This window comes from Thamnophis sirtalis, unplaced genomic scaffold (assembly GCF_051295495.1).
Source record: "Thamnophis sirtalis isolate CommonGarterSnake01/CBP01778 unplaced genomic scaffold, rThaSir2_p1.2 scaffold_3, whole genome shotgun sequence".
NCBI lineage: Eukaryota > Metazoa > Chordata > Lepidosauria > Squamata > Natricidae > Thamnophis > Thamnophis sirtalis.
In genome coordinates this window covers 47,439,130-47,464,902 of record NW_028261383.1, presented here as the reverse complement: position 1 = coordinate 47,464,902, position 25,773 = coordinate 47,439,130, and the positions used below count along the sequence as shown (strand labels likewise).

At 38.9% G+C, this 25,773-nt stretch overlaps 1 protein-coding gene across 2 annotated transcripts in view; it reads left to right on the top strand.

The window, feature by feature from the left end:
* Window positions 1–235: 235 nt before the first annotated feature.
* EOGT (EGF domain specific O-linked N-acetylglucosamine transferase) overlaps window positions 236–25,773 on the top strand; it is a 33,169-nt gene continuing 7,631 nt past the window's right edge. The window contains exons 1-12 of one of the 2 annotated variants that reach the window (XM_087708857.1): window positions 237–450; window positions 1,515–1,667; window positions 6,302–6,526; window positions 8,799–8,899; window positions 13,194–13,302; window positions 14,770–14,864; window positions 17,066–17,170; window positions 18,983–19,089; window positions 21,166–21,269; window positions 23,780–23,872; window positions 25,316–25,387; window positions 25,562–25,648. In XM_087708857.1, coding sequence (XP_087564983.1) covers window positions 6,317–6,526; window positions 8,799–8,899; window positions 13,194–13,302; window positions 14,770–14,864; window positions 17,066–17,170; window positions 18,983–19,089; window positions 21,166–21,269; window positions 23,780–23,872; window positions 25,316–25,387; window positions 25,562–25,648 — 1,083 coding nt within the window. In that variant the 5' untranslated portion in view covers window positions 237–450; window positions 1,515–1,667; window positions 6,302–6,316. Of the gene's footprint in view, window positions 451–1,514; window positions 1,668–6,301; window positions 6,527–8,798; window positions 8,900–13,193; window positions 13,303–14,769; window positions 14,865–17,065; window positions 17,171–18,982; window positions 19,090–21,165; window positions 21,270–23,779; window positions 23,873–25,315; window positions 25,388–25,561; window positions 25,649–25,773 lie in introns of both variants that reach the window. The other variant, XM_087708858.1, reaches the window with a different exon arrangement.

Sequence of the window (25,773 nt, the reverse complement as noted above, 5' to 3'; positions counted from 1 at the left end):
TGGGCATCCTCCGAGATCACGTGAACGTGGGAAAGCGCCTCCGTTCACATCCCAGAGAGTTGTGACCGTTTCCAAGGAGAGGTCCCCGTGAGAGACCCACAGCCTGCGTGGATGCCGATCCTCCCGGCTAAAACAGCCTCGGACTGCCCGGCGCGGCACTCTTGCCCTCGCAATCCCCACGGGGACGCAAGGCCGGCGGAGAAGCCTCTGCCCTCCTCAGTCTCCCCAGCAGCGCGGCTTAGTTTCCGGAGGGCCGAGCCATCCCACGCTGGCTCCTCCTTCCCCAGCTGCCATCGGGGCTCCCTGCCTGTCTGCCGGCCTGCCTGCCTTCTTTCCTCGCGGAGGAAGGAAGGTTCGGGCCGCGGTCGGAGAAGCTATCTGGTCCCTTCTCTCGCGCTGTGCACTTTTCCCATCCGCGATCGGGATTGGAGAGTTTTGGCGCGTCCCGATGTAAGTGTGACACTCCCGGGACGGGCGCTTGGGATCTTCCCGCCTTTCATCTGCGGGGGCTCTTCTTCTGGGAGTCCCACCCGTCCCCTCGGGCATTTGCAGCGGGGGAGGGGGGCTTTCGCTCCATGCCAGCCTCGTGGAAGAGAACAAGGACTCTCTTATTGGGCTCTTATCCTTTCTAAAATGAGGTTGGTAGGAAATCCCATTCATCTCAAGGTCCAGATAAGATATCTCTCTCCCAGGTCAATCGTTTCCCTAAAGAGCATGGCTGATTTCAGGGATTGAGATTTTTATGCCTTCTGTTACCAGAAAATGCCTTCCTGGACAAATTTTCGTGGTGTTTTTTCTTGCTCTCTTTTAAATATTCCCAGAAAACTCATCTGCCCTGTGAAACTGTTACCACCACCGTTTTCATTATCACAATCCTCCCAAACTAGTGCCCCAAATATCTTGGATTACAGACTTCCCTTTTCACCCATCAGGATCTGTCCTAGGAATGATAACTAAAGATCTATATGTGGGCTTTTGTATACTCAGGCTTCCATTGTCCCCTTCCTCTGTTGTCTCTGGAAACTTGGCTCTAGTTTATGGAAACCTCTCTCCTTCCTCTCTAATTCTGCAGGGCTCACTTTTGAATGGTTTATTGCTGATTTACTCCTGTGCATTGTTGTGCATTGTTCCTTGTGCCATAATCTGAATTTACATTTTAGAATTTGATACTGGAGGGTGGGAAATAAAGTGAGATACATTTCAGGTGAACAGAACAATATAAGATGGTTTCAGCTATATGTGGTTAAATTTGGGTCACTAACTATGCCAGAATTTGGGAACTGCAAGAATATAGCAAAGGCTTCAAAAGAACTTTAGAATAAGTCAAAAGAGATAGCTGTAGACCTGAGGAACATTGAGGAAGAAAGTAGACAGCTTCTGTTTACCGAATAATACCATCTTGGAGATGAAATAAATGTTCCACTGAGAGAAAAACAGTCTGCGGCAAGGTTCAGAATACGGTTGGTTTGGTTTTGTACAATTTGTGAACTCAGTTTTTTTGGTTTATGATACAGGATTTGGGGACGAATCCCTCTAATTCACTGAATGGATGATTAAGTAAACCACAATTTTGGCTCCCTAGCTTTGGATCTGACACCGGAGAAAAGTAACCGGCCTCTTTCTAGGCAGTGGGTGAAGCAGTGTATGGACCTAAAAAAGATAGAAAGGTATGAAAGTGCTCATTAGATTCAAGTCTGTTTTCTTTTTTTCATATTTCACATCTTGTATAATTTCTCCTTCTATTTCCAGATGTTGAATAACACTTCTTAACCAGAAAGGGCATAGAGGTAATGGGGATGGATGGCTGGCTGTTTCTCTGCCTAAATTAAGAACACAGAAATGCTGATGGTTGGCTTGGTTTCCTGTCCCATTCCACTTCTCTCCCTGCAAACACTCTTCTCTAAGAAGAGAAAAAACAAAAAGATAGAATTAGAATTTAAAATGGTCAGTTTGAAATACAGGGTCAACATTTGAATACCTGGAAGCTGATTGAATTTCATGCCTTAAAAAAGTGAAAAATGGTAATTGTCTTGCATATTTTATATTATACTAGGAAATAGAAACCAGTTGTTAAATTTCTTGGATTTACAAGACAAATCAAGTTTGGCTACATCTAGATGAGTTTTGTTGGTTGAGTTTACACAACATGTCAAGCCCAAGCCAAATAAATAACTTCATTATATACTATGATGTGACCTCTATGAAGTATATTGGACTATAGTATTTATTTAATAATTATAATTGTATAATTACAGTAAACCCTGAGCTTAATAGACTAAGATAAGGCTTCTTTATAAGGGCAGACTGTTAATTGTTTATGCAATCAAATAAAATAATTTTGTACCAATATTTTAATGTATGTATTTTGTAAATATTTAAAATACTAGATAAGATTTTGTGCATGAACAAAACCATATTAGTTTTTGTAATTAACATTTAATAAATGAACATTTACTATATTAATATTGCTTAACACATAAGAAGTATTTTGAATATTTAGAAGTACAGATAGTCCTTGATTTACCGCTTTAATTGCGCCCAGAATTATAGTTCTAAGTTGTGCGGGACTGATTTTATGACCACCTTTGAGATAGTTGTTAAGTATACCACTGGTTGTTAAATGAACAGCATGGTTGTTAAACAATTCCATTGCTGCAGTTTTTCCCCCGAAAACAGGAAATAAACACTGGTTTCTGGCAAAAAAATAAAGTGGTCATATGAATGTGGGATTTTGCAGACAGACATAAATACAGGCTGGTTGCTGAATCCTTAAAATGTGGTTGTGGGGGCCCCTGGTCAAGGGACCTTCAAATCCAAGTTGTAAGTATGCTTGGGGGGGGAGGCACATGTTCCATTGGAACTTCGAAAGGTTAATAAACATCCAATCATATTTGCATAAATACAGGGAGCCCTTGACTTACAATCGTTTAGTAACCATTCAAAGTTAATTAGCACTGAAAAGAGTGACTTATGATCTGTTTTCACACTCATATTCATTGTAGCATCCGATGGTCACATAAACAAAATTCTGGCAACTGGCGGATATTTATCATAATTGCACTGCCTTGGGGGTCATGTGATCACTATTTACAACCTTCCCAGCTGGCTTCTGGCAATGTCAATGGGGGAAAGTCAGATTTATTTAATGACCAAATGTTTCACTAAAGAACTGGAATGATTCACAGCTATGGGGAAAAGGTCACTAAAATGGGGCAAACTCACTTAACAACTGCTTTGCTTAAACAATGAAAATTTTGGGTTCAATGGTAATCATAGGTTGAGGTCTACTTGTGTACTGCACACTTTATATATTAGTGCATACATCAATTAAATGATTTTCATTCCTTTTGTTCCCTTTCATAATCCAGCATTTAGTTTAGTGCACTCATCAAATCCATCTGTTTATTTTGGCTGTCATATACTTTTTTCCTCATCCAGTGGGTTAGTGTTAAGGTTATTGACAGTTACCTCTAAAAGTTTATGTAGTCATACTATAATCACAACCTAGGTATTATATTAATTAATTATGTCTGCTGTAGGCAAACAGCTTTTGTACATCAAATTTTCATGCTAGCAGTAAGGAAAAACAAAAAGGCAAGAGCCAATTTTATTACACAATTTTTTTCTCCATATTACTAATACCAGTCTATTGGAGTTGGGTGACATATAAATTCAAATAAACAAAATCTTTTTTAAAAATAGGAGAGTTAGGAGCTGATGACACGATGTGCGATCTTGGAACTCCAAAATTGCGGTTGATACTTTTGCCTCTGGACGGTTCTTTTGGACCTAAACCATCCCGAAGAGATGGTGACAGGGAAAAGTATGTCATGCTGATCTCAGGGTCATTGCAAAGTCTCTGATTGATCCAGGAGAATCTCTTTTTGCTGGCGACAGAAGCGCAGCCATTGAAGTTGCTGAAGTTCAGACAGCTCCAGAATGGGAGGAAAACGGAATCCATCTGTTGAGGAAATCTTATTATTATAAAAGAGACTACCCCCCCAAAAATTAAAGCTAAATTAAATTTGAAAACAGAAGATAGTAAGCAGTGAAATTAAGCTACATTAGACAGTGTGTTATCCTTTTTTAAAAATTTTCTTTTACGGGTGGAACTTTTGCAAATGTTTCCTATTTAAATTGAACGGATTGGTTTTTCGTCTTCTACTTTTTATATTCTTTTTTTTATACCTATGGATTAAAATCTTTTTCCTTATTTTTATAATGCTGGAATGGATGGGATTTTTTTTTGCTCCATTTAAGAATTTTGTTTTCTTTAAGCCCAGAATATAAAGAAGATATACAAGGAATACAAAGAGGACTGTAATAACAGAGGGAAAGGAAGTAACACTGCCACTTGGAGGCTTGGAAGGCTTGGAAATACTGTCTTTTCTTTTTTCTCTTTGATCATTTGACTTTGGATTTCAAAGTTCTTCAGCTTGTTTACAGAGAGTGATGGGTTGTTTATACAGGTGCTCTTTGGGAGCTTGATTGGCAGCTGGAGTGGAGTGAAAACAAAGCCTTGTCTTGAAAGATTATAAACTTGCTTTAAATTTAATAAAAAGTTTTGAATGCCAGAGTGGCAGTGTTTACAAGTTGGAAGAATGGTGCAACGTGAAAAAGAAACCTTAACATTGCAAAAGATTATGTTTGAAATTCAAAAATTATTAGAAGTAACAGAGAAAATTGAGAAGAGATTGGAGAACATAGATCACAGAATAGTAAAATTTGATGGAAAAATTGAGGATGTTAACAAATGAAGAAAGTGGAGGTCAGAGTTCTAAAAACTGAAGGAAAAATAAACAGAGACAAGAAAATTGTTGATACTGACAGTGAACTGAGCGTGGTTGGAAATGGAAAGAGTGGAATATGGAAAGGGGAGATAGATGGATTGAAGCTCTACCCCAGATTTCAAAGTATAGAAGAAGAAAAGAGAGAAGAATTGATGGAACTAAGAAGATAAATCTTGTCAGAAGCACTAGTGATAACCAAAGAGAAGCTGATCAAAGAAGCAGATGTAGGGTTTTGAGCTTATACAAGATATGCAATAAGCAATAAGTTGCGAAGAGAAGCCCATACAAAACTTACTTAGGAAATAACCAGAATACTAATGCCACAAATGGCAAAAGACGTAAAACTGCACTATTATTGGAAAGACACAGATTGATGTAATGAAAGCTTATAATAAAAAATTAAGTCAAATTTAGTTAAATTTAGAGCATTATGTATAAAATGAAGTGATAATGGATATAGTTAAATAAATGATTGATAATGATAATAATGCATATATATGTATTGGTTTGATAAGAGGAAATTTGATATAAATTGCAAATGGTGACTACGAAAAGAGGTTTAGAAATTATTATTAAATATAACCAATTTTTATTTAGAACATGTTATAAAGATGTAATGTTACTGGATGATATTGGGAAGAGCTAATGGAATGCCATTATGTGGTTTTGCTTTAAATCTGGAATATTTTATATAAAAAAATATTGCTAAAAGGATGTAAAAACAATAGTCAAATGAAGGTTGAGGTATGATGATAGTAATATATATAAATATATTTGATTTAAAATATATGATTTGATATGAATTGTAGGTGAGGACTGTGGAAGGGATGCATGGAAGTTTTTGTAACCAATCAACACACTTTCTACAATTTGTAATGGAAGATAGTTTTGTGTTTTTTTGTGTGTGTGTTTTGTCTGTTTGTGTTTATTCAAAAATAAATTTTTTTATAAAAAAATCTTTAAAAATAATAATAATACAAATTTAGTAAAACCACCTAAAAGATATAGACATGTGTATTCATGAAAATAATTCCAGATACTGTTTTGTGTGAAATTTGTATCAGATCTGATCCCTCCTCATGTCTTAAAGAAACTTCTTGCAATAGAGTTTCTCCCTTCCTTAACTATAAGGCTAAATGTAAAAGTTTTTTTAAGGCACATGTACAGCCCTTTTTTCAGAGAAACAAGATAGTCATTTTATGAAATTTAATATAGTGTCTTATCAGATGTTTCTGCATTATGTTTATTTTGCTTTCCATTCTTTTTTAGAAGCAGAGAAAATAGAACTCTTGGGAAACCTACATAGTTTCTCCTGTCTGATTCCCAAGAATCTCTTGGGGATGACAGCTTTCTCTTACTCATTACTTTAGAATCTATAATATTAATAGTATGCCAGTGTCAAGAATTTTTCTGCTGTCAGGGAATATAGCTGCACGAGTTTAAAAATAAATGTTTAAGGACTGGTGAATTGTTATTCTACAGCCCATAAATCTTTGGTGTGTTTACTTTAGGTTTTTCTCACTGCCATGTTAATACTGCTTACGTTGGGAGCTCTATTTCCAAAAATAGTGGCCACGGGACCAGATGAACATCTTCACAATGGCAGCAACATTTTGCAAGAGCCAAGGTATCCTTATGAAAGCATCATGTTGCCAGAAGAACACGTCCCATATTTTTTACACAATAATCCAGGCATTGCCACTGCTTGCAGGCAGGATCCTTTTTGCCCTTATAAAGTAAGTATTCCTTTTCCTAACCCAATGGAGACTTGTTTCAGTCTTAGAATCATATTAGATGAATTCCAATCAGTTTTTAGCTTTGGTGGTAGAATCATTGCCACTGAAGATACTAGACCAGGGATGTCAACTTGATTTCATTGAGGGCTGCATCAGGGTTGTGTTTTACCTCAGGGGGGGAGGGGCAGGGGGCAATGGCCAGCTCAACATCACTCATATTGGGGTACCTGTGGTGGCCCAAGTGCTCTGCCAGAGAAAACGGGCTCCTGAGCTCCATTTTTGGCTGCGACGGCCTCCAACAAAAACAGAGCTCGGGAGGACCCACATGTGTCCCTCCAGAGCTCTGTTTTCTCTGACAGAGGCACCGCGGGCCAGTCCTTCACTGTTTCCAGGGTGGCCCTGCAAGCTAAATATAAGCACCCTGTGGGCCAGATCCAGCCTCCGGGCCTTGAGTTTTATACCACTGTACTAGACTGGATCCTTATTCCCTGAGGATAGAAGAAAAGGAAAGCAATAGGAATACCTGGATATTGTTCACAATGGGGGAATATGCAAAGTGGGTGCCCATTGAGCTATAATACCCTTCCCCTTGGCATTTGCTAAAACCCCTCTCTCTTGGCCTTCCAGAACCATGTAAAAAGCTGTTTTTTTGTCTGAAAAGTGAGGTTGGAACTTGGGAAATAACACATTGGAGGAAAAACACATTGTAAAAAAGTTCTTAAGACTTTAGAAAGAGTGCAGAGAAGAGCAACAAAGATGATTAGGGGACTGGATACTAAAACATGAAGAACGGTTGCAGGAATTGGATATGTCTAGTTTAATGAAAAGAAGGACTAGGGGAGACATGATAGCAGTGTTCCAATATCTCAGAAGTTGCCACAAAGAAGAGGGAGTCAAACTATTATCTAAAGCAGTGTTTTTCAACCACTGTGCCGCGGCACACTAGTGTGCCGTGACATAGTGTAAGGTGTGCCGTGGGAAAATTACTTTATATATAGTCAATATAGGCACAGAGTTAATTTTTTTTAACATTTTCTAATGGTGGTGTGCCTCGTGATTTTTTTCATGAAAAAAGTGTGCCTTTGCACAAAAAAGGTTGAAAAACACTGAAAAGTACCTGAGGATAGAACAAGAAGCAATGGAAGAAAATTATTCAAGGACAGAAGCAACTTAGAAATGAGGAGAAATTTCCTGATAGTTAGAACAATTAGTCATTTTTTCATTTTTTTCATTTTATTAAGATTTATAGGCCGCCCTTTTCCCTGAGGGGACTCAGGGCGGCTTACAATCACAGGGAAGGGGGTGCAGTATCAAAAGACAAAACAAAATGTGAACAAAAGAAAAATAATAAAACACAACTTTCATTCAACAGTCAACACTCGGGCGGGTAAATTGGGAACCTATCCCCAGGCCTGTTGGGAGAGCCAGGTCTTGAGGGCTGCGCGGAAGGTCTGGATGGTGGTGAGGGTATGGATCTCGACGGGGAGATCGTTCCACAGGGTCGGAGCTGCAACAGAAAAGGCTCTCCTCCGTGTAGTCGCCAGTCGACATTGACTGGCAGATGGGATTCGGAGGAGGCCCAGTCTGTGCGATCTAATCGGTCGAAGGGAGGTAATCGGCAGAAGGCGGTCTCTCAAGTAGAACAACTTGCCTCCAGAAGTTGTAAAAGCCCCAACAGATGTTGGATAGCCATTTGTCTGAAACAGTATAGGGTTATATTGTATTGTATTATAAGAGGTTGGAGTTACCATTTTTTTGCTTTTTTCTTTGTTTTGTTGTGTTTTGTTTTATTGCTATTGCAAACCTGCCAGAATTTTATTTTGTAAAATGAATGGCCATCTTATATGTTGATATAACATAATGGTGTATAATGCATGGCTGGTGACACTGAGTAATATGTTTACTCTGTTATGTCTGTTTATTTACTTATGTGTTAGAACGCACTTCCCTGACCTTCAGATTACAACATCCAGTATGTCCAGTTAGAATGGATTTATAAGATAGTTTGAAAGGCTGTATTAGAGTGATGTTTCTTTTCTTTGTAGTCTGCTGTGTATAAATTTAGAATATGATACATTCGTAGTGTTTTGCAAGCAATGAATATAAAACATATGCAGTTCTGATTTTTTATTTTTGTTTTGAACCCCCCCCCCCCGAGGTTTTTTAAAATGTTTAATCACATTGTTCAAAAGCCGAAATCGACCCTCTTCATTGCACGATTGAATAAGTTAACTTTGATTGCATCATTTTAATGGCAATTCTGTATTGACAGAAACATTTAAAGAAATTGAAAGCTTGTTGGGGTTATGAGAAATCCTGCAAGCCAGAAAACAGGTTTGGATATCCAACTTGTGATTATGCTGAAATTGGATGGTAAGTGTGAAGCAAAATGGATGAAATAAAATTTCATATGGAATTCACTGCTTAGATATTATGTACCTACTCAACACCTGAACACCTAACACGAGTATTGCAAAATGGCTACTATTGGGTGCTTGTGCATTCACATAATGTCTGCACAGGATGCCCTATATTGATATGGATGCTTTAGAAACTTCTCTCACTTTTTTAAAAAAAAAAATGAGATTCTTGATTTTTTGAAAAAAAACACATTTGAATTAGAAAGTTCCACTTTGGCTAAGATTTGTAATGTGAAGATCTCCGTCTGCAAGGATACTGCAGAGGTTTAGCAGCATGGAATCTTAAATTAATTGGATTTGAAAGATTGTTGGATGACTGTTTGTGTGTATTTGCAAAACTTTTATACAGAAAAATGAAGCTAGCAGAATGTTCATGGAACAACAAACTTTTTAAAAGCACAAGTAGTTGGGGAAAGACTACAGGAAAACACTCTCCCCTTTCCACCAGTGTATTGAAATATTCAGGCCAGAAAACCTGAATTACAGATGATCCTCGACTTACAACCACCGTTGAAAATTTCAGTTGCTAAGTGAGACGGAGAGTTTTGCGAACGCAGTTGTTAAGCAAATCCCTGCAGTTATTAAATTAGTAACACAGTGGTTAAGTGAATCTGGCTTCCCCATTGATTTTGCTTCTCAGAAGCGTGTCAATCCTGAAGCTGACCTGATCAAGGTTGCAAAAGGTGATCACATGATCCTTGGACCGATCATAAATACATGCCGATGGCCAAGCATCCAAATTTTGTAACCATGGAGATGTTTTGACAGTCACAAGTGTGGGAAAATGGTCATAAGTCCCTTTTTTCAGTGCTGTTGTAACTTTGAACGGCTGTAAGTCGAGGACTACCTGTAGCTGGGAATGAAAACTTATCACTTTGCTGCCAGGAAATGGGTAATGAAGAAATGAGTATGACTATAGAAGACTAGAAACCATTAAAATGGTGTTGATAAAAAGGACAGACAGGATAATGGCAAGGAAAGTAGAACTGGGCCATTTTATCACAGTCCCTTCCTTGGTTTGTTTATTGCATCATTTCTGTTCTTCAGAAAAACTCTTGGATATAAAAAGACAGAGGAAGCTTCATTTTATGAATAGATCATTTCCTCAGCCACATGAACAAATTGTTTTTAAAAGTTCCCATGAAGGGAAGTGAGGCCAGTCCAAACAAATCCAGGAAGTGGGACCAGTCCATGTAAATCAGTGGCAGAATTAGGATTGTGCTCGGGGCAGCAGTATGCCCACGAACATGCATGCAAGCTAGTATCTTCCACTTGTTAAGTTAGAGAAGGATCTTATTTTGCTTGAAACCTTTAGAAAATTAAATTGCGGAGGGAGAATTGATAGCAATGTTCCGATATCTCAGGGGCTGCCACAAAGAAGAGGGAGTCAAACTATTCTCCTAAGCACCTGAGGGCAGGACAAGAAGCAATGGAAGGAAATTATTCAAGGAGAGAAGCAGCCTTGAACTAAGGAGAAATTTCCTGACAGAACAATTACCATATTTTTCAGAGTATAAGATGCACTTTTTTCCCTCAAAAAAGAGGATGAAAACCTGGGTGTGTCTTATACACTGAATACAGTATTGTTTGCTTCCTGAAACCCCACCCCTTCACCAAAATGGCTGTGCATAGCCTTTAGGAGACTTTCAGATTGCTTGGGGATGAGGGGGGCAGAAATGAGTGAAAAACGGGCCATTTTTTGCTCGTTTTTGGCCCCACCCCCCACCCCCAGGAGCACTCTACAAGCCACCTAAAGGCTATTCATGCCCTTTTTTTGAAAAAAAAATGGGCTGTTTTTGGGAGGTCTGCAGAGTGCAATAACTTTTTTAAAAAAATTGCCTCTTCAAAATCTTGGTGCGTCTTATACTCCGGTGCATCTTATACTCCAAAAATATGGTAATCAGTGGAACAACTTGCCTCCAGAAGTTGTGAATGCTCCAAAACTGGAAATTTTTAAGAAGTTGTTGGACAACCACTTGTCTGAAGTAGTGGAAGGGTTTCCTGGCTAAGTAGAGGGTTGGACTAGAAGACCTCCAAGGTCCCTTCCTACTCTGTTATTCTAGTTTATTGTCCCCATAGAGAGTGTTAAGAGCTTTATAAGTGCCCTGCAGTGTTCTAACAAGTGAAGACTGAAAGTCAGGCCATCTTATGGGCATGGCACTAGGCATACACATACACAAAATTCACCAATGTGGGATCACAGATTATGTATTTGGTAGTTTCTAGAAGTAAATCCTTCACCTCTGAAGAAGTCTGAGGCATTTCAGGATCTTCCAATCCTGAAGGAGAAAATCATCTATTCAGACCACCTCAAATAGATTCAGATGATTTACTTCTATAAACAACTGAATTCTCTCTTTCCTCACTGGGACATCATGGAATTGAGGAGATTCATCGCAGTTCAGAACAAAAAGAAATATTTCACATGGAAATGGGATTCTTTGTTCTTGGATCATTTTCCTTTTAACAATATTCCTTAACATAGCCCAATATGTTTCTGGTTTTATGAGAATTGTAATCCACTCTGGATGAGAGTTGGAAGAAATTGTATCTGCCACCTTTCTCTATTTTTTAATCTTTTGTATTTCCCTTGGATCTGTTCCAGAACGGGAAGGAAAACAGCAAAGGCGAATATTTTTGCTCTTGGATAATGTTAGATACATTCCCATGATCTGTAGCTAAAAAAATCTTCATACTTTTCAACAAAAATCATTCTATTTAAATTGCCCATTTACTGCTTCCCTTAGGTCAACTCCAATACTAAACATTCTCATGTTTATTTATTTTTAATATTCAGTGATACACATACGCATTCCAAAATGTGAGAAGGATAGTCATTGTTTGGGGGTAGCTTTTAAACCTTCTGATTTGTTCTACAAATATATATTAGAGAGGTAAAGCAACTATTGTACATTAAGGGTCTAATTTATAAAATAGAATAATTTAGCAATCTGAAATCCATACCATTTAATCTCTAGTAAAAAATGTTAGCCAGAAAAGACTCTAATATTGGGAAAGAGGGAAGAAAAGAGAAGATGATGACCAGCAGCAGGGTGGACAGACTGAGTTACACTGGAGAGACATGGTAGCAGTGTTCCAATATTTGAGTCGCTGACACAGAGAGGAAGAGGTCAAGCTATTTTCCAAAGCACCTGAAGGCCAGACAAGGAATAATGGATGGACACTAAACAAGGAGAGATTCAACCTAGAAATAAGGAGATTTTATGACAGTGAGAGCAATCAACTAGTGGAACAGCTTGAGTTGTGGGAGCTTCATCACTGGATACTTTCAAGAAAACACTGGACTGCCATCTGTTAGAAATGGTATAGCAGGGTCTCCTGCTTGGGTGGGGGTTGAACTACATTACCTACAAGATCCCTTCCAACTCTGCTAATCTATTTGGTGATAAGTCACATAAGACTAGAAAGGTCAAATTATGGATAGATCGTCATAGAGAAGATCTATCTGTATGGTTGCTTGGAGTCAAAAACAACTTGATGTCACATAATCAGTCAAATAACTGGCCGTCATTGTCTTGATTTGGCAGCTGAGCAAACTTGAACTTCTGTAATATCAGTCTAGAATCCTGAGGTTGTAAATCAAGAAACACCACAAAAGAAAAAAAAACACAGAAACTATATATTAATTGCCACATGTTTGTGTGCAAGTAGCCACCGTGATGTTATCCTTTTCTTAAGGGTTTATTTACTTTTTTGCTTTAATCAAAGTATCCATAAGTGTTATTTTTTTCTGTTTAGAGGGAGAACAGTTGAACACAATGTCCTTTTTATTACTTTACTAATTTAGGGCATTGTTTATAACAGGGATGTCAAACTCAATTTCATTGAGGGTTGTGCTTGACCTTGCCAGCTCAACATCACTCATGTTGGGGGCTCCTGTGATGGCCTGAGCGCTCTGCCAGGGAAAATGGACTCCCGAGCTCCATTTTTGACTGCCATGGCCTCTTGCAACCCTCTGCCAGTGAAAATGGAGCTCGGGAGGACTGCATGTGGCCCTCCTGAGCTCTGTTTTCACTGGCAGAAGCACTATGGGTCAATCCACTGTTTTCAGGGTGGCCCTGTGGGCCAGATCTAAGTACCACATGGGCTGGATCTGGGCCCTGGGCCTTGAGTTTGACACCCCTGGTTTATAAGATTATGCAGTAGAACCTAGCAGTCTGTAGCCTGAAGTTTTGCTGTAGTTCACTTTTCTCAAAGAGATTCCTTTTGTTTGTTTTGTATGCCAGGGCTAATACCATTGAGCAGGCCCAGGATATTTTCTGGAAGCAAGCTGATTTTGGTTATGTTAAAGAAAAGGTGAAAGATGTGAAGACTCATTGCAAGCCTAAGAATGCGGTAGGCCTAATTATTTTTATTTCAATGTATCGATTGAATGGTATAAAATTCCCCAGATTTCTAATTTGGGATGAAAAAGAGCTAATCAGATTTTAAAACTGAAAGCATTCATTTAAAAAAAAAAGCTATATGAAATCTGGGAGTTAATATTCAAAATATAAAATGAATTCATCCTCCAATGGGATAGTATAAGAACCTTGCTTCTTGAGTCTTGGTGGAATAACCAAATCTTCACTAACTTTCTAAAACGTTTGTGTTTGTGTGTTTCAAATATCGTGTGTGTGTGTGTGTGCGTGTGTGTGTGTGTGCTTATCTCAGCTACTGAGAAGTCGTATATCCACAGCCCAAGAAGGGACAATGTCTAATCAAGTGATTATGGAATCCTTTCATCTAGAGCAATGTTTCTCAACCTTGGCAACCTGAAGATGTGTGGACTTCAACTCCCAGAATTCCCCACCCACCACAGTAAAGTTCACACATGTTCAAGTTGCCCAGGTTGAGAAACACTGATCCAGATTGGAATAGTTGTGCAGTTAGGTGGCGCAGTGGTTAAATGCAGCACTGCAGGCTACTGCTAGATCAGCAGGTCAGCGGTTCAAATCTCACCGGCTCAGGGTTGACTCAGCCTTCCATCCTTCCGAGGTGGGTAAAATGAGGACCCAGATTGTTGGGGGCAATATGCTGACTCTCTGTAAACCGCTTAGAGAGGCCTGAAAGGCCTATGAAGCGGTATATAAGTCTACTGCTATTGCTATTGCTATTGCTATTGCTATATTAGGTAATTTTCCATGTACAACTGTTTATGTAATGATGGTTCAGGATTATGGCAGACTTGGAAAAAGTGACATATGACTGACACTGTCACTTAAACTGTCATATCCCCTCCACAGTTCCATGATCACAATTTTGGCCTTTGCCAACTGGCTCAATTTATCACTGGTTGCAATATACTGCAGTCCCGTGACTGTTATTTGCGAACCTTTTTGTCAACTTTGCCCAAAATATGTCCTTCGGAGAAGGTGGATTTACAACCACAGCGATTTGCTTAATAAACGCCATAAAAATTGTCACGGAGTCAGGTCCGACTTGACTTACAGCTGCAATGACATATGATGGAAATTCTGGTCGCAGTTGTGGTTGTAAGCTGAGGACTTCCTGCATCCAGGTCTTGAACCCTGGAGCGGTTTTTTTTTAGGTTACAGCCAACATGTTGAATGACAAAGGTTGTGATTTGTGTACAAGATGGAAGTGTGCAAAGGCCGTGCAACACTTTGGATTCAAAGACAAAAACATCTCATTGAATATGGGAGCAGGGAACATTTGCCGTCACTATCACCTCAGCCCCAATGAGTGACCTTTTTAATGTTCAAATCCATTGTGCTCCAGATTTTTGATTTAGTTCAGATTTTCACTTGTCACCCAACTGCATGATAGAAACCTACATATCTCTATGTTGTTTTCTTTCAGGGAGATTCTTCACTTGAATGTTCCCGTTACCTTCAGTACTGCAAAGCAGCAAATATATATATTGATTTAAGGCATCCAAAGAGAAACCATGATAGGTTTGTGCCATCTCCGTATGTCATAATTATCCAATAATCCTGTTTAAGGAATTGCATTCTGAGTTTAAGGCACTTAGTCATGCAGCAACATTTTGCTGTTTTTCTTATTTTCTTTCCACTTATTAATAGATCAATATTGGTATACAGAAATCCACAGCGTTTAACAGAGGGTGTTACTGATTTTTATAGCTGTGGAGAAAAGCTTGAAGAATGAATTACTGTAAGAAGCTTAAAGGATCAGAAATAATCTACTGCGTTCCCATGAGGGAACAGATTGTCCTTAGTCACCTTTATCAGTCCAACATCTTATCTGCCACCCTCAACCGCTGCTTCTTATAAGAAATTGCCTTAGATCAGATTAGATTTGTGGGTTATCTGCCTCACTAATGTCAACACTGACTGGTAATATTTTCAAGAAGTTCAGACCCTAAGAATCTTGGAAGTTTTCAGCGATTCAACCTCTTCATGTGTAAGTTGCCCAGAATCCCTTTTCATGAGATACAAATTTGCTAAATAAATCAGAATAGAGCTAGAAGGGACCTTGGAGGTCATCTAGTCCAGCCCCCTGCTCAAGCAGGAGATCCTGTACCATTTCAGACAAGTGACTGTCCAATCTCTTCTTCAAAACCTCCAGTGATGAATCGCCCATGATTTCTGATGGCAAGCTTTTCCACTGGTTAATTGTCCTCACTATTGGAGGTTTCTCCTTAATTCCAGGATGCTTCTGTCCTTGATTGGTTTCCATCCATTGTTCCTTGTCCTGCCCTCTGATGTTTTGGAAATTAAATTGACCCCCTCCTCTTTCTGGCAGCCTCTCAAATACTGGAATACTCCTGTCATGTCCCCTCAGTCCTTCTTTTCTCTAGACTAGCCAAACCCAAATCCTCCAACCCTTCTTCATATGTCTTAGTCTCCAGGCCTTAAATCATCTTAGTTGCTCTTCTTTGCACTTTTTCAGAATCTCAACATCTTTTTTTGTAATGTGGTGACCAAAACTGGATGCAATATTCCAGATGTGGCCTTATTAAAGCTTTATAAAGCAGTACTAATATTTCACTGTTCTAAACTCACTTTGAGCATTGCAAATTTTTAAAGGGCCAAATAAATAAATAAATACTTTTTTTCCATGTAAGGGTTTTTCTAACTCCCCCTTCTTCAAAAAAACATTCTACCTTGCTAATTGAGGAAGGCTTCTGCTGTAGGGAACTATTGTCAACTTTAAGAGAGAGAGACTTTCAAGTTGGAAGTACAGAAATAAATCATAAGCTGGAGGTTTTCAGTCACGGCAACCAAGGAGGGATTTTCATACCAGTATTAAGCTTTACGTTTGCAATAAAATAGTTCCTGTTTATCATCTATTGGAGTTTCTTTGAACCTGTGAAACTTCAGAGCATGACATCTGTATAACTCTTCTTGAGATATCATAATAAACCAAAGCCTGTGTTGGCTATATCTTCAGTGATACATTTGGAGAGAAAGGAATTGCTCAGGATTGCCTTATGTGTAGAATTCTTGTTATAAAAAAAGAAAAATGTTTTTGTATATTACCATACTTTTCGGAGTATAAGACACATTTTCCCCTATAAAAGAGGGTGGAAATGTCGGTGTGTCTTATACATCGAATACGGCCATTTTTGGCCTTCCGGAAACCCCATCCTGCATGTCCCATTTTTGCGAAAACCATACCCATTTTTCACAAAAATGGACCCTACAGAGGGTTTGGGAGGCCTGCAGAGTGCTCCTGGGGCTGGGGCGGGCAAAAACGGGATGCGTGGGGGGTTGGGAGGCCAATAACAGGTTCATTTTCACAAAAATTGGCTTGATTTTCGCAAAAACAGAGTGCACAGAGGGTTTGAGAGACCTGCAGAGTGTTCCTGGGGGCTGGGGAGGGCAAAAACTCTTTTTTGTCTTGTTTTCCTCTTCAAAATCTTGGTGTATCTTATACTCCGCTGCGTCTCCGCTGAGTTGAAAAAATATGGTACTTGATTGCTTCCACTGGGAGGAAAAACCTTTAGAAATGAACAGATTTCTTTCCTTATGATCTCTTTTATGATTCCAGCACATTTAAAAAAAAACAAAGCTTTCATGGCTCAACCTAAGGCAAAGCATTTTCTAAATCCTAAATTTAAAAAAATGAGTGGTTTTTTTTAGTTTATTTTTTAAAAAAATCTTGTTCTCACCTTCTTTCTTTCCTTGGTTAGATTCAATGAAGATTTCTTCAAGAAAGGTCAAATAGGTGGCCACTGCAATATGAATACTGATGCTTTCCTTGCTGAAGGTCAACAAAAGAGTCCTTTGCAATCTTGGTAAGTTTTGTAAGTATGTTATTTTATTTCTTCACAACATCTTGGCAGAATGGACATCTTGGATGCTCCTTTTCTGTTACAGTAATCAAAAGTGAGCTATAGCAATAGCCCTTAGCCTTATATATTGCTTCATAGTGCTTTTCAGCACATTCAAAGTGACTTACAGCACACTCAAAGTGGTTTATAGAGTCGGCATATTTTCCCCAACAATCAGGCTTCTCATTTTACCTACTGTATTTTTCAGAGTATAAGACGCACCGGAGTATAAGATGTACCAAGATTTTGAAGAGGCAAATTGAAAAAAAAAGTTTTTGCACTCTGCAGACCTCCCAAAAGCGGCCCGTTTTTCCACGAAAACGGGCCTGTTTTTTGCCCAAAAAAAGGGCATGCATAACCTTTAGGAGGCTTGTAGAGTGCTTCTGGGGGTTGGGGGGGGGCAAAAACAAGCAAAAAATGGCCTGGACATTTTACAGTATCCTTCCCCTGCCACGCCCATCTTGCCACACCCACCTAGCGTTAGAACCGTTAGTAAAAAATTGTGAATCCCACCACTGGTTAAGAAGATTGGTGTCCTCTGAATCTCATAAGGGAGGCTGTTCCAAAGGGCAGGCATTGTACATAGTAGCAAGTTTCCTTAGTCCTGCAAGATGATCATGTTTAATGAAGGAGCTACCCTGTTGTAAGTCACCCTTACAACTTTTTTTTTTTGAAAGCTGATAATTCCTCCTGGCAACTTGCTCATGCTAGACTGTTCTGTGGATCTTGCTAATTGGTCTCAAATTCTATCTGTTATGTAGCTGCAGTCACTAATAACCATGTCTTTTCTGATATATCTTGAAATTCATGGTAAACACATTTGACATGAGTCTTCCAATTAGCTGGATCTATGAAAGTTGGATAGAGGGAATACTGTCTCTACTTTTCCCAACCCTTAATTTATAGATCAAAGACGCTGTACACGTCTGAATTCAAAGCAGAGCTTAACCTTTTGAAGCCTTATAGAAGAGGTTTCAGTTACAATTAAAAATAATTTTAATTGTCAAATTTGGTAAAACTTCACCAACAGTAGGAGAAACTGTATGTGGTGTATTGCTTAAAAATCAGCCTGGAATACATTTTTCAAGCCTAATTTAAATGGTGGGTAATTAGCAGAGAATAGAGAATAGGGTGTCAAACTCAAGGCCTGTGGGCCAGATCCGGGCCATGCAATGCTTAGATCTGCGGGCCACCCTGGAAACAGAGAGAGAATGGCCCGCGGTGCCTCTGCCAGCAAAAATGGACCCTGTAGAGGCCACTGGCAGAGGGCTGCAGGAGGACGGCGTGGTTGATAATGGGGCCCAGGAGGGCTGCATGCGGCACCCCTGAGTCTGTTTTCACTGGCTGAGGGCTGCAGGACGCCATTGTGACTTAAAACGGAGTTCAGGAGCTTGTGTTCCCTGACAGAACGTTTGGTCTGCCACAGGCAACCCTGACACGAGTGACATCAAGCTGGCCATGCCTCCCCAGGTTAAACACAACCCTGATGCGGCCCTCAATGAAATCAGGTTAGACACCCTTGGCACATAGTGCTTATAAGCAGTACCCTGAATAACAGGAAGCCAGCTTCCTATAATCTTCTCGGCTGTCCTTACCACTCTCTGAATGGACTTTCTCTCTGAGGTGCTGCAGCCACCAAACCAAACAGTGATGCAGTTTGTTAAAATGCTCTCAATTGTGCCTCTGTAAAAAGTGGCCAAGACAGAAGGAGAAAGATGTGCTCTACTCATCTGACATAGGAAATGCAGACTCTGGTTTGCACGCTTCACTTTACAGGTTTGCTGAACTCCAGACGTACGCAGAGATGAGCTCCAGACCATTGGAAGACGGCAGCTGTGATGTCATTGTTGAGAATCCAACTTATTTCATGAAGCTTGATGCAGGTACAAGGTATTTTGATGTTTTTAAATTCCAAAGTGTAACCTCATTTCTCTATACCAGTGTTGGTGAACCTTTTTGGCACCAAGTGCCGAAACGGGAGTGTACACACTTACACACTGGCCGCCTGGTCTTCTGGTTTCCGGTGCGCATGCACATGTGAAGACCAGCTGGTAGGTGTGCATGAGTGCACCAGAAACCATAAGAACAGCTGCCCAGTGCGCATGCGTTTGCAGGGAACTTAAGTGCCTAAACAGGAGTATGTGCATGTGTGCGCCAGAAACCGGAAGAGCAACCACCCGGTGCGCCCATGCACGTGAAACTGGCCAGTGTGCTGGAACCTGGAAGAGCAATGGGCGACGGCTTGCATTGCCGGAGAAATGGCTCTGGGTACCATTCTGGCACATGTGCGATAGGTTCTCCATCACGGCTCTATACTGATAAGAGAGACTCTATTTCTGTAAACGCTAGGAGGTACGCTTCTGGTGGTCCTTGACTTATAACTGGTTGTATAATAACCATTCAAATTTACAGTGGACTTGAAAAAAGTTACTTTTGACCTATCCTTGAAGTTATGATTGATGTACTACTCTGCTGTCATATTGTGTTTCATGATTTTGTCAACTTGCTTGCATTTATGACCAATTGCAGCATCCCGTGGTCACATGTTCACATTTTGCGACTTCTTTTGCTGTTTATTGGCAAGAAATGCTGTTTGGATAATCTGCATTCAGACTTACGTCCATGTGATTCGGTTAACAACCACAGTGACTTATGTAATAGCCATCATGAAAACAGTTGTAAAATTGAAGTCTAGTCATGTGGTGACTCAAGTTATGACCACAATGACTTACTGTCTAAAGCTCCAGGTTCAATTGTGGTTGTAAGCATAGGACTAACTATACTCTGATTAATGTCTGAAGTTAGTGTTTCTTAACCTTGGTGTGAGGATGTCAAGTCCCGGAGTTTCCCAGCTAACGTGCTGGTTGTGTAACTCTGGAAGTTAAAGTCCGCCAGGCTTAAAGTTGCCAAGGTTGGAGACCCCTGCTTTAAAGTATTGTTTTTATATAACTGCCAATTCTTATTGTAGTTATGCTCACATTGATATGAACATGCCTTAATGACCTGATTCACACATAATGTGAATTAGTAATAGAGAGGCCAAACTAACAAAGCCTATTACATTTCCATTGCAGTTGTTAAGCAAATTCGGCCCCATTTCAAACCATTTTTGCCACACTGGCAAATCACTGTAGTTGTTAAGTGTATCATGCAGTCGTTGAGTGAGTCTGGTTTCCCCCATTGACTTTGCTTGTTGGAAGCAGCTGGGAAGGTTAGAAATTATGATTACATGACCCCAGGACAGTGAAACAGTCATAAATGTATGCCAGTTGCAAGATGCTCAAATTTTGATCGCATGACCAAACATAATTTGTTTGTGTGAATTAGGAAATGATTGTTGGTCACAAGTCACTTTTTTCAGTGCTATTGCAACTTCAAACAGTCACTAAATGAATGGCTGTAAGTTGAGAGCTATCTGTATAGCTGTGAGTTCAGTGAAATAAGCTGAGCTGTGCAAACTATCTTAACTTGATTTTTTTTTACTGAACTCATAAAGGCTTTCTTAAAATACAAAATATTGGCTGTGTCTATGTATCCACATGCATTCCCTTTTCTGCACATTCCTCTCTATCAAAATACTATCCAGAAGTTTGTGATTTACTAGGAAATAAAAACAGTGCAAGGCAAGCAGCATTTTGAAGATGGCGGTATTCCTTTTTTATGAAGAATATAAAATCCTTCAAGATTACTGCTCTGATCAAATTAGTAGCTTCCTATGACTGGATTTCATTTAAAGCCCATATGCTGGCAATAATAATGAGCTAGTCCTTGTTCAGCTTCTTAAATGTGTTTTTAATGGCAACTTCATGGATTAATTAAATAACTCGTAATTTTGAACCTGTATTTTAGCATAGGTGCACCTAGGTTTTTGCATAAAATCCTAAGCCTTACTTGTCAATGACTGCCTATGTAGTTCTGGTTGTGTTTACTACAAGATTAATTTTTCTTCCTTCTTTTAGGTGTCAACATGTACCATCATTTTTGTGACTTTGTGAATCTTTACATCACTCAGCATGTTACCAACACCTTCAGCACTGATATCACCATTGTAATGTGGGATACTGTAAGTAGGAGCACAAGAATAGTTAGGATTAGTTAGGGCATAACTTTATTTGAGATCTTACTTTTGTCTAACGTAAATAGTTCCAGGTTTTGGATGAATTGTAGTTATGCTGTAGTGGGAGGATTGTTAATTAGCTGTAGACTGATATAAACTACCTCAAACAGTTAGTATAGTTAAATGAGGTATATTTCGGTTAAGGCTTTGCTCAAGGAATAAGATTTGGCTTTTTTGTTAAGTATTTGTAATTTTACTCTTAATGCTTAACTTCTTTTTTTCCTTGGTCTATGAGTCTGTATTTCAGCAAATCACCCCACATCCAGAATTATGGTTAAAAGCGCTCGTGATTGTAAATTGAGGCATCATTTGACAATTTTCGTGGTGGTTTGTTAAGCAAATTCTACGGTTAAATAAATCAATTTTTCCCAATGGGTGTTTTATTTATTTTTTTGCTAGAAACCAGAAATAAATTCCAGTAAGCAGCCCCCCCCCAAAAATTACCAGTTGCAGTCATGTGATTGCATGGTGCTACAAATAGCCATAAAGTTGAGTTGGTTGCCAAGCACCCAAAATGTGATTACATGACCATGGGGTTATATGTGCGGCTGTCGTAACTTTGAAAATGGGTTATAAGTAGCTTTTGGGGAATCCATAATAATTTTGCAGGGCCACTAAGTGACTGGTTGTAAATTGAGGATCACCTGCCTGTCTAACATGTAGTTCTTCAGCTGGATTTCTCATTTGACTGTCTCCTATTTGGAAAAAAGCACGGTGTGTATTTTTAATACATCTAGTACTGTAATGTGAATTTGTCCTAAGCTAAAAATTTGTTATAGTATGTTTAATTCCCAGTATTGCCAGATGATGGCAGCAGTGTACTGTTTTATCTCACTGTATAAAGCTGAAGAAGTTTATGCATTCTCTTTATGTGCGGTGCATTGATTTAGCTGTTGCAGGTTTACAACCCTTATTAAAAAAAATGTATTTAGTAAAACTGAACTTACTTTTTATTAAGTAAATTTTAACATATACAACTTTCTACTCAAATGTCCCAAAGGTGCTTTTTTTTCAGGAGACAACTGGACTTTCTTGTTTTTCTTTGAAGATGTTTTGCTTCTCATCCAAGAAAATCCAGTTTCCTCGCGAAAAAGCACCTTTGGGACAACTATGAATGACTGAGATTCTTCGTATACATTTTTTTACTCAAATGTTTCAAAAGTTTTAGCTTTTTAAATAAAACATTAAAAGTTCTATGTAAGTGAAATGAAACAGAAATGCAATTTTATATTTAAAAACATGCTTTTAGCATGTTTCTGAACAAATATAAATTGCTAACTCATTATTTATAAAGGGCCTTTGGTAACACATCAGTTCAGGGATATGATGGTAAGATATTTGTTAGGTCAGTTTAGTATCTTCAAGTTGTATTGAACTCTGATCTTCAGTTGGCATTGGTTGTGTTGATGAGCAGACCTTCAATATATTTCCAGTCTGTAAAAAACCATCATATTTATTGAATATTACCCTTGAAGAGTATTCGGAGACTTCAACTCGTCCAGAATGCAGCCGCGCGAGCGATTGTGGGTGCACCTCGGTACACCCATGTTACATCTATCCTCCGCGAGCTGCACTGGCTACCGATCGGTCTCCAGATACGCTTCAAAGTGCTAGTCGTAACTTATAAAGCCCTTCATGGTATTGGACCTGGGTACTTGAGAGACCACCTGCTGCCAATTACCTCCCAAAGACCCGTTAGATCACACAGGGTCGGCCTCCTCCGGGTTCCGTCCACCAGCCAATGCCATCTGGCTACTACCCGGGGGAGGGCCTTCTCTGTGGCAGCTCCAGCCCTGTGGAACGAACTCCCCGTGGAGATTCGGACCCTCACCTCTCTCCAGGCCTTCCGGAAAGCCGTCAAAACCTGGCTATGCCAGCAGGCCTGGGGTTGATGAGTTCCTTTCCCCTCTCGACTTGTATGGTTGTATGATTCTTGTTTATTTTAATCACGTGTATTGTGTTTTTATGTTCCCTTTTTCCCCCTTTGAGTTGTTCGCCGCCCTGAGTCCCTCCCGGAGAAGGGCGGCATACAAATAAACTAAATCTTAATCTTAATCTTATTAAAATATAATTGCAAACATGTGGAAAATTAGAAAAACCCTTAGGTTAATGTGGCTAAATATGAAATTATGTGAACTTTTTAAAGAATATATTTATTGTACACTATTATTTTGGCTATTAAATAAGAAAAAGAGCATGGAAAATGCAGAACCGAAAATGTTCAGTTATCAAATCATCTCCACCAATGTCATATTTCTCTTCACATATCTTTAGTTGTATTTTTCTTTTTTAATCTTTGGAGACTACTAAAATGTATATTTATTTTTACCATATCTCTTTTAATATTTAATCTCTTTTACACTGAATTCTTTTAGAATCTTATTGTTTAAAACGGACACATATTAATTTAGACTATATTAAGGGAAATCTTATTGGCATTTGTGTTTGTTTTTCAGAGTACATATGGATATGGAGATTTGTTCAGTGAAACATGGAAAGCATTTACAGACTATGAAATAATACATTTGAAATCGTATGATTCAAAAAGGGTATGGAATATTGTATCATTTTAAAATTATACTGTTTTATTTTAAACGTACTGAATAATTTGCTTTGTGGTATTTATGTTTAATGTTTTGTAATTTCATCTGGTCCTTTGATTGCTGGAGTTGTAATAGTTAAAGTAAAGATAAGAATTTGCCTGTTTGTAGTTGACCCAGCCGCATAAACCAGGAAGTCATCTTACTTGGATATGAATGCATCAGGGAGCTACATTATAGTATAATGTAAACTAGGAATAAATCCCAAAAGATGGAAAGGTAAAGGTAAAAAGAAAGAGGAAAGGGAAAGGAAAGGAAAGAAAAGGAAACTATAATAGTCCCTCCTAGTTTCACAAAACATAATTTATGAAACTTGAAAAGCTTGAGGAAGGTCACACTTCCACTCTCTGTCTTCGGCTCGTCACAAGAGACCATCCAGACAGAAACCCAATATTTTTTACTGTTGCCTTTTTGTTATATTTGTTATATTTATGCTGATAAATAAATAAAGGGAGACTCCTTATATAAAAATTACACTCTGGGGATATAAATATAAACCACAATATATTTGCTACGATTTGCAGGAAATATCAAAAGCCAATATCAAAAGCCTCCTATAATTGCCTAGAGTCACCTTGGCGAGATGGGCGACATGGAAGTCTAATAATAAATAAATAACAAATAATTCAAACTTTTGTTGTCCGTGGTAGTAGAAATTAGTAAATCAAAGTACATGTCTGGAATGGTAACATGATGCCAGTTACCTTTCATAATCATGCCATAACCTCTACCATTAAACTACCATTGCAATACTTCTTGAAAATATTTTATATTACGAGAGTTTATAATTATCATATATCACAAGAAAAATCACCCATCTCACAAAACAAGTGACTCTGGGCAGTGTACAACAAAGTTATCAAAAATATTCTGAACTACTTTTCATTGCACTGTTAATAGATCCTGCTTCATAACAGAGTTGGAAGGGACCTTGGAGGTCTTCTAGTCCAACTCCTGGCTCAAGCTGGAAGCCCTATACCATTTCAGACAAATATTTGTCAAGTCTTTTTTTTAAAGAACTCCAGTGTTGGAGCACCCACAATTTCTGGAGACAAGTCATTCCACTAACACTGTCAGGGAATTTCTCCTTAGTTCTAGGTTGCTTCTCTCCTTGATTAGTTTCCATCCATTGCTTCTTCCCTCAGGTACTTTGGAGAGTAGCTTGACTCCCTCTTCTTTGTGGCATCCCCTGAGACATTGGAATACTGCTATCACATCTCCCCTAATCCTGCTTTTCATTATATTAGACATACCCAATTCCTGCAACCGTTCTTCATATGTTTTAGTCTCCAGTCCCCTAATCATCTTTGTTGCTCTTCTCTGCACTCTTTATTTGCCTCACTCCTTATATATTAAGGAAAATCCTTGTAAATTGTTAATCTTTTTTTCCAGGTCTGCTTCAAAGAAGCAGTTTTTACCCTATTGCCTCGAATGAGGTTTGGCTTGTTTTATAATACACCATTGGTGAGTAAATCTGGTGAGATTACCGCTCTTTAAAACAAAACAAAACAAGCTGGATACTTGGGTCTGAATAAACTTGATGATTTTTATTCCCCCTCCCCCCCCCTCACTCTATATATGATAGAAAATTAAAGCATAAATGTTTACATTTTATTCCTGTGTCTGGTCTAATTGCAGATCTCCGGCTGTCACGGGACAGGATTATTCCGAGCCTTTTCTCAACACGTGTTGCACAGATTAAATATCACCCAAGATGGGCCTAAGGTACTAGTTCGCTTGCAACAGTAGTTCTTGACATACGGCCATTATTTCAGCCAGGATTACAGTCCTAAATCACGCTGGTTATTAAGTGGTTAACCATGTGACTCGGGCGTCAAACTGGCAGTCCT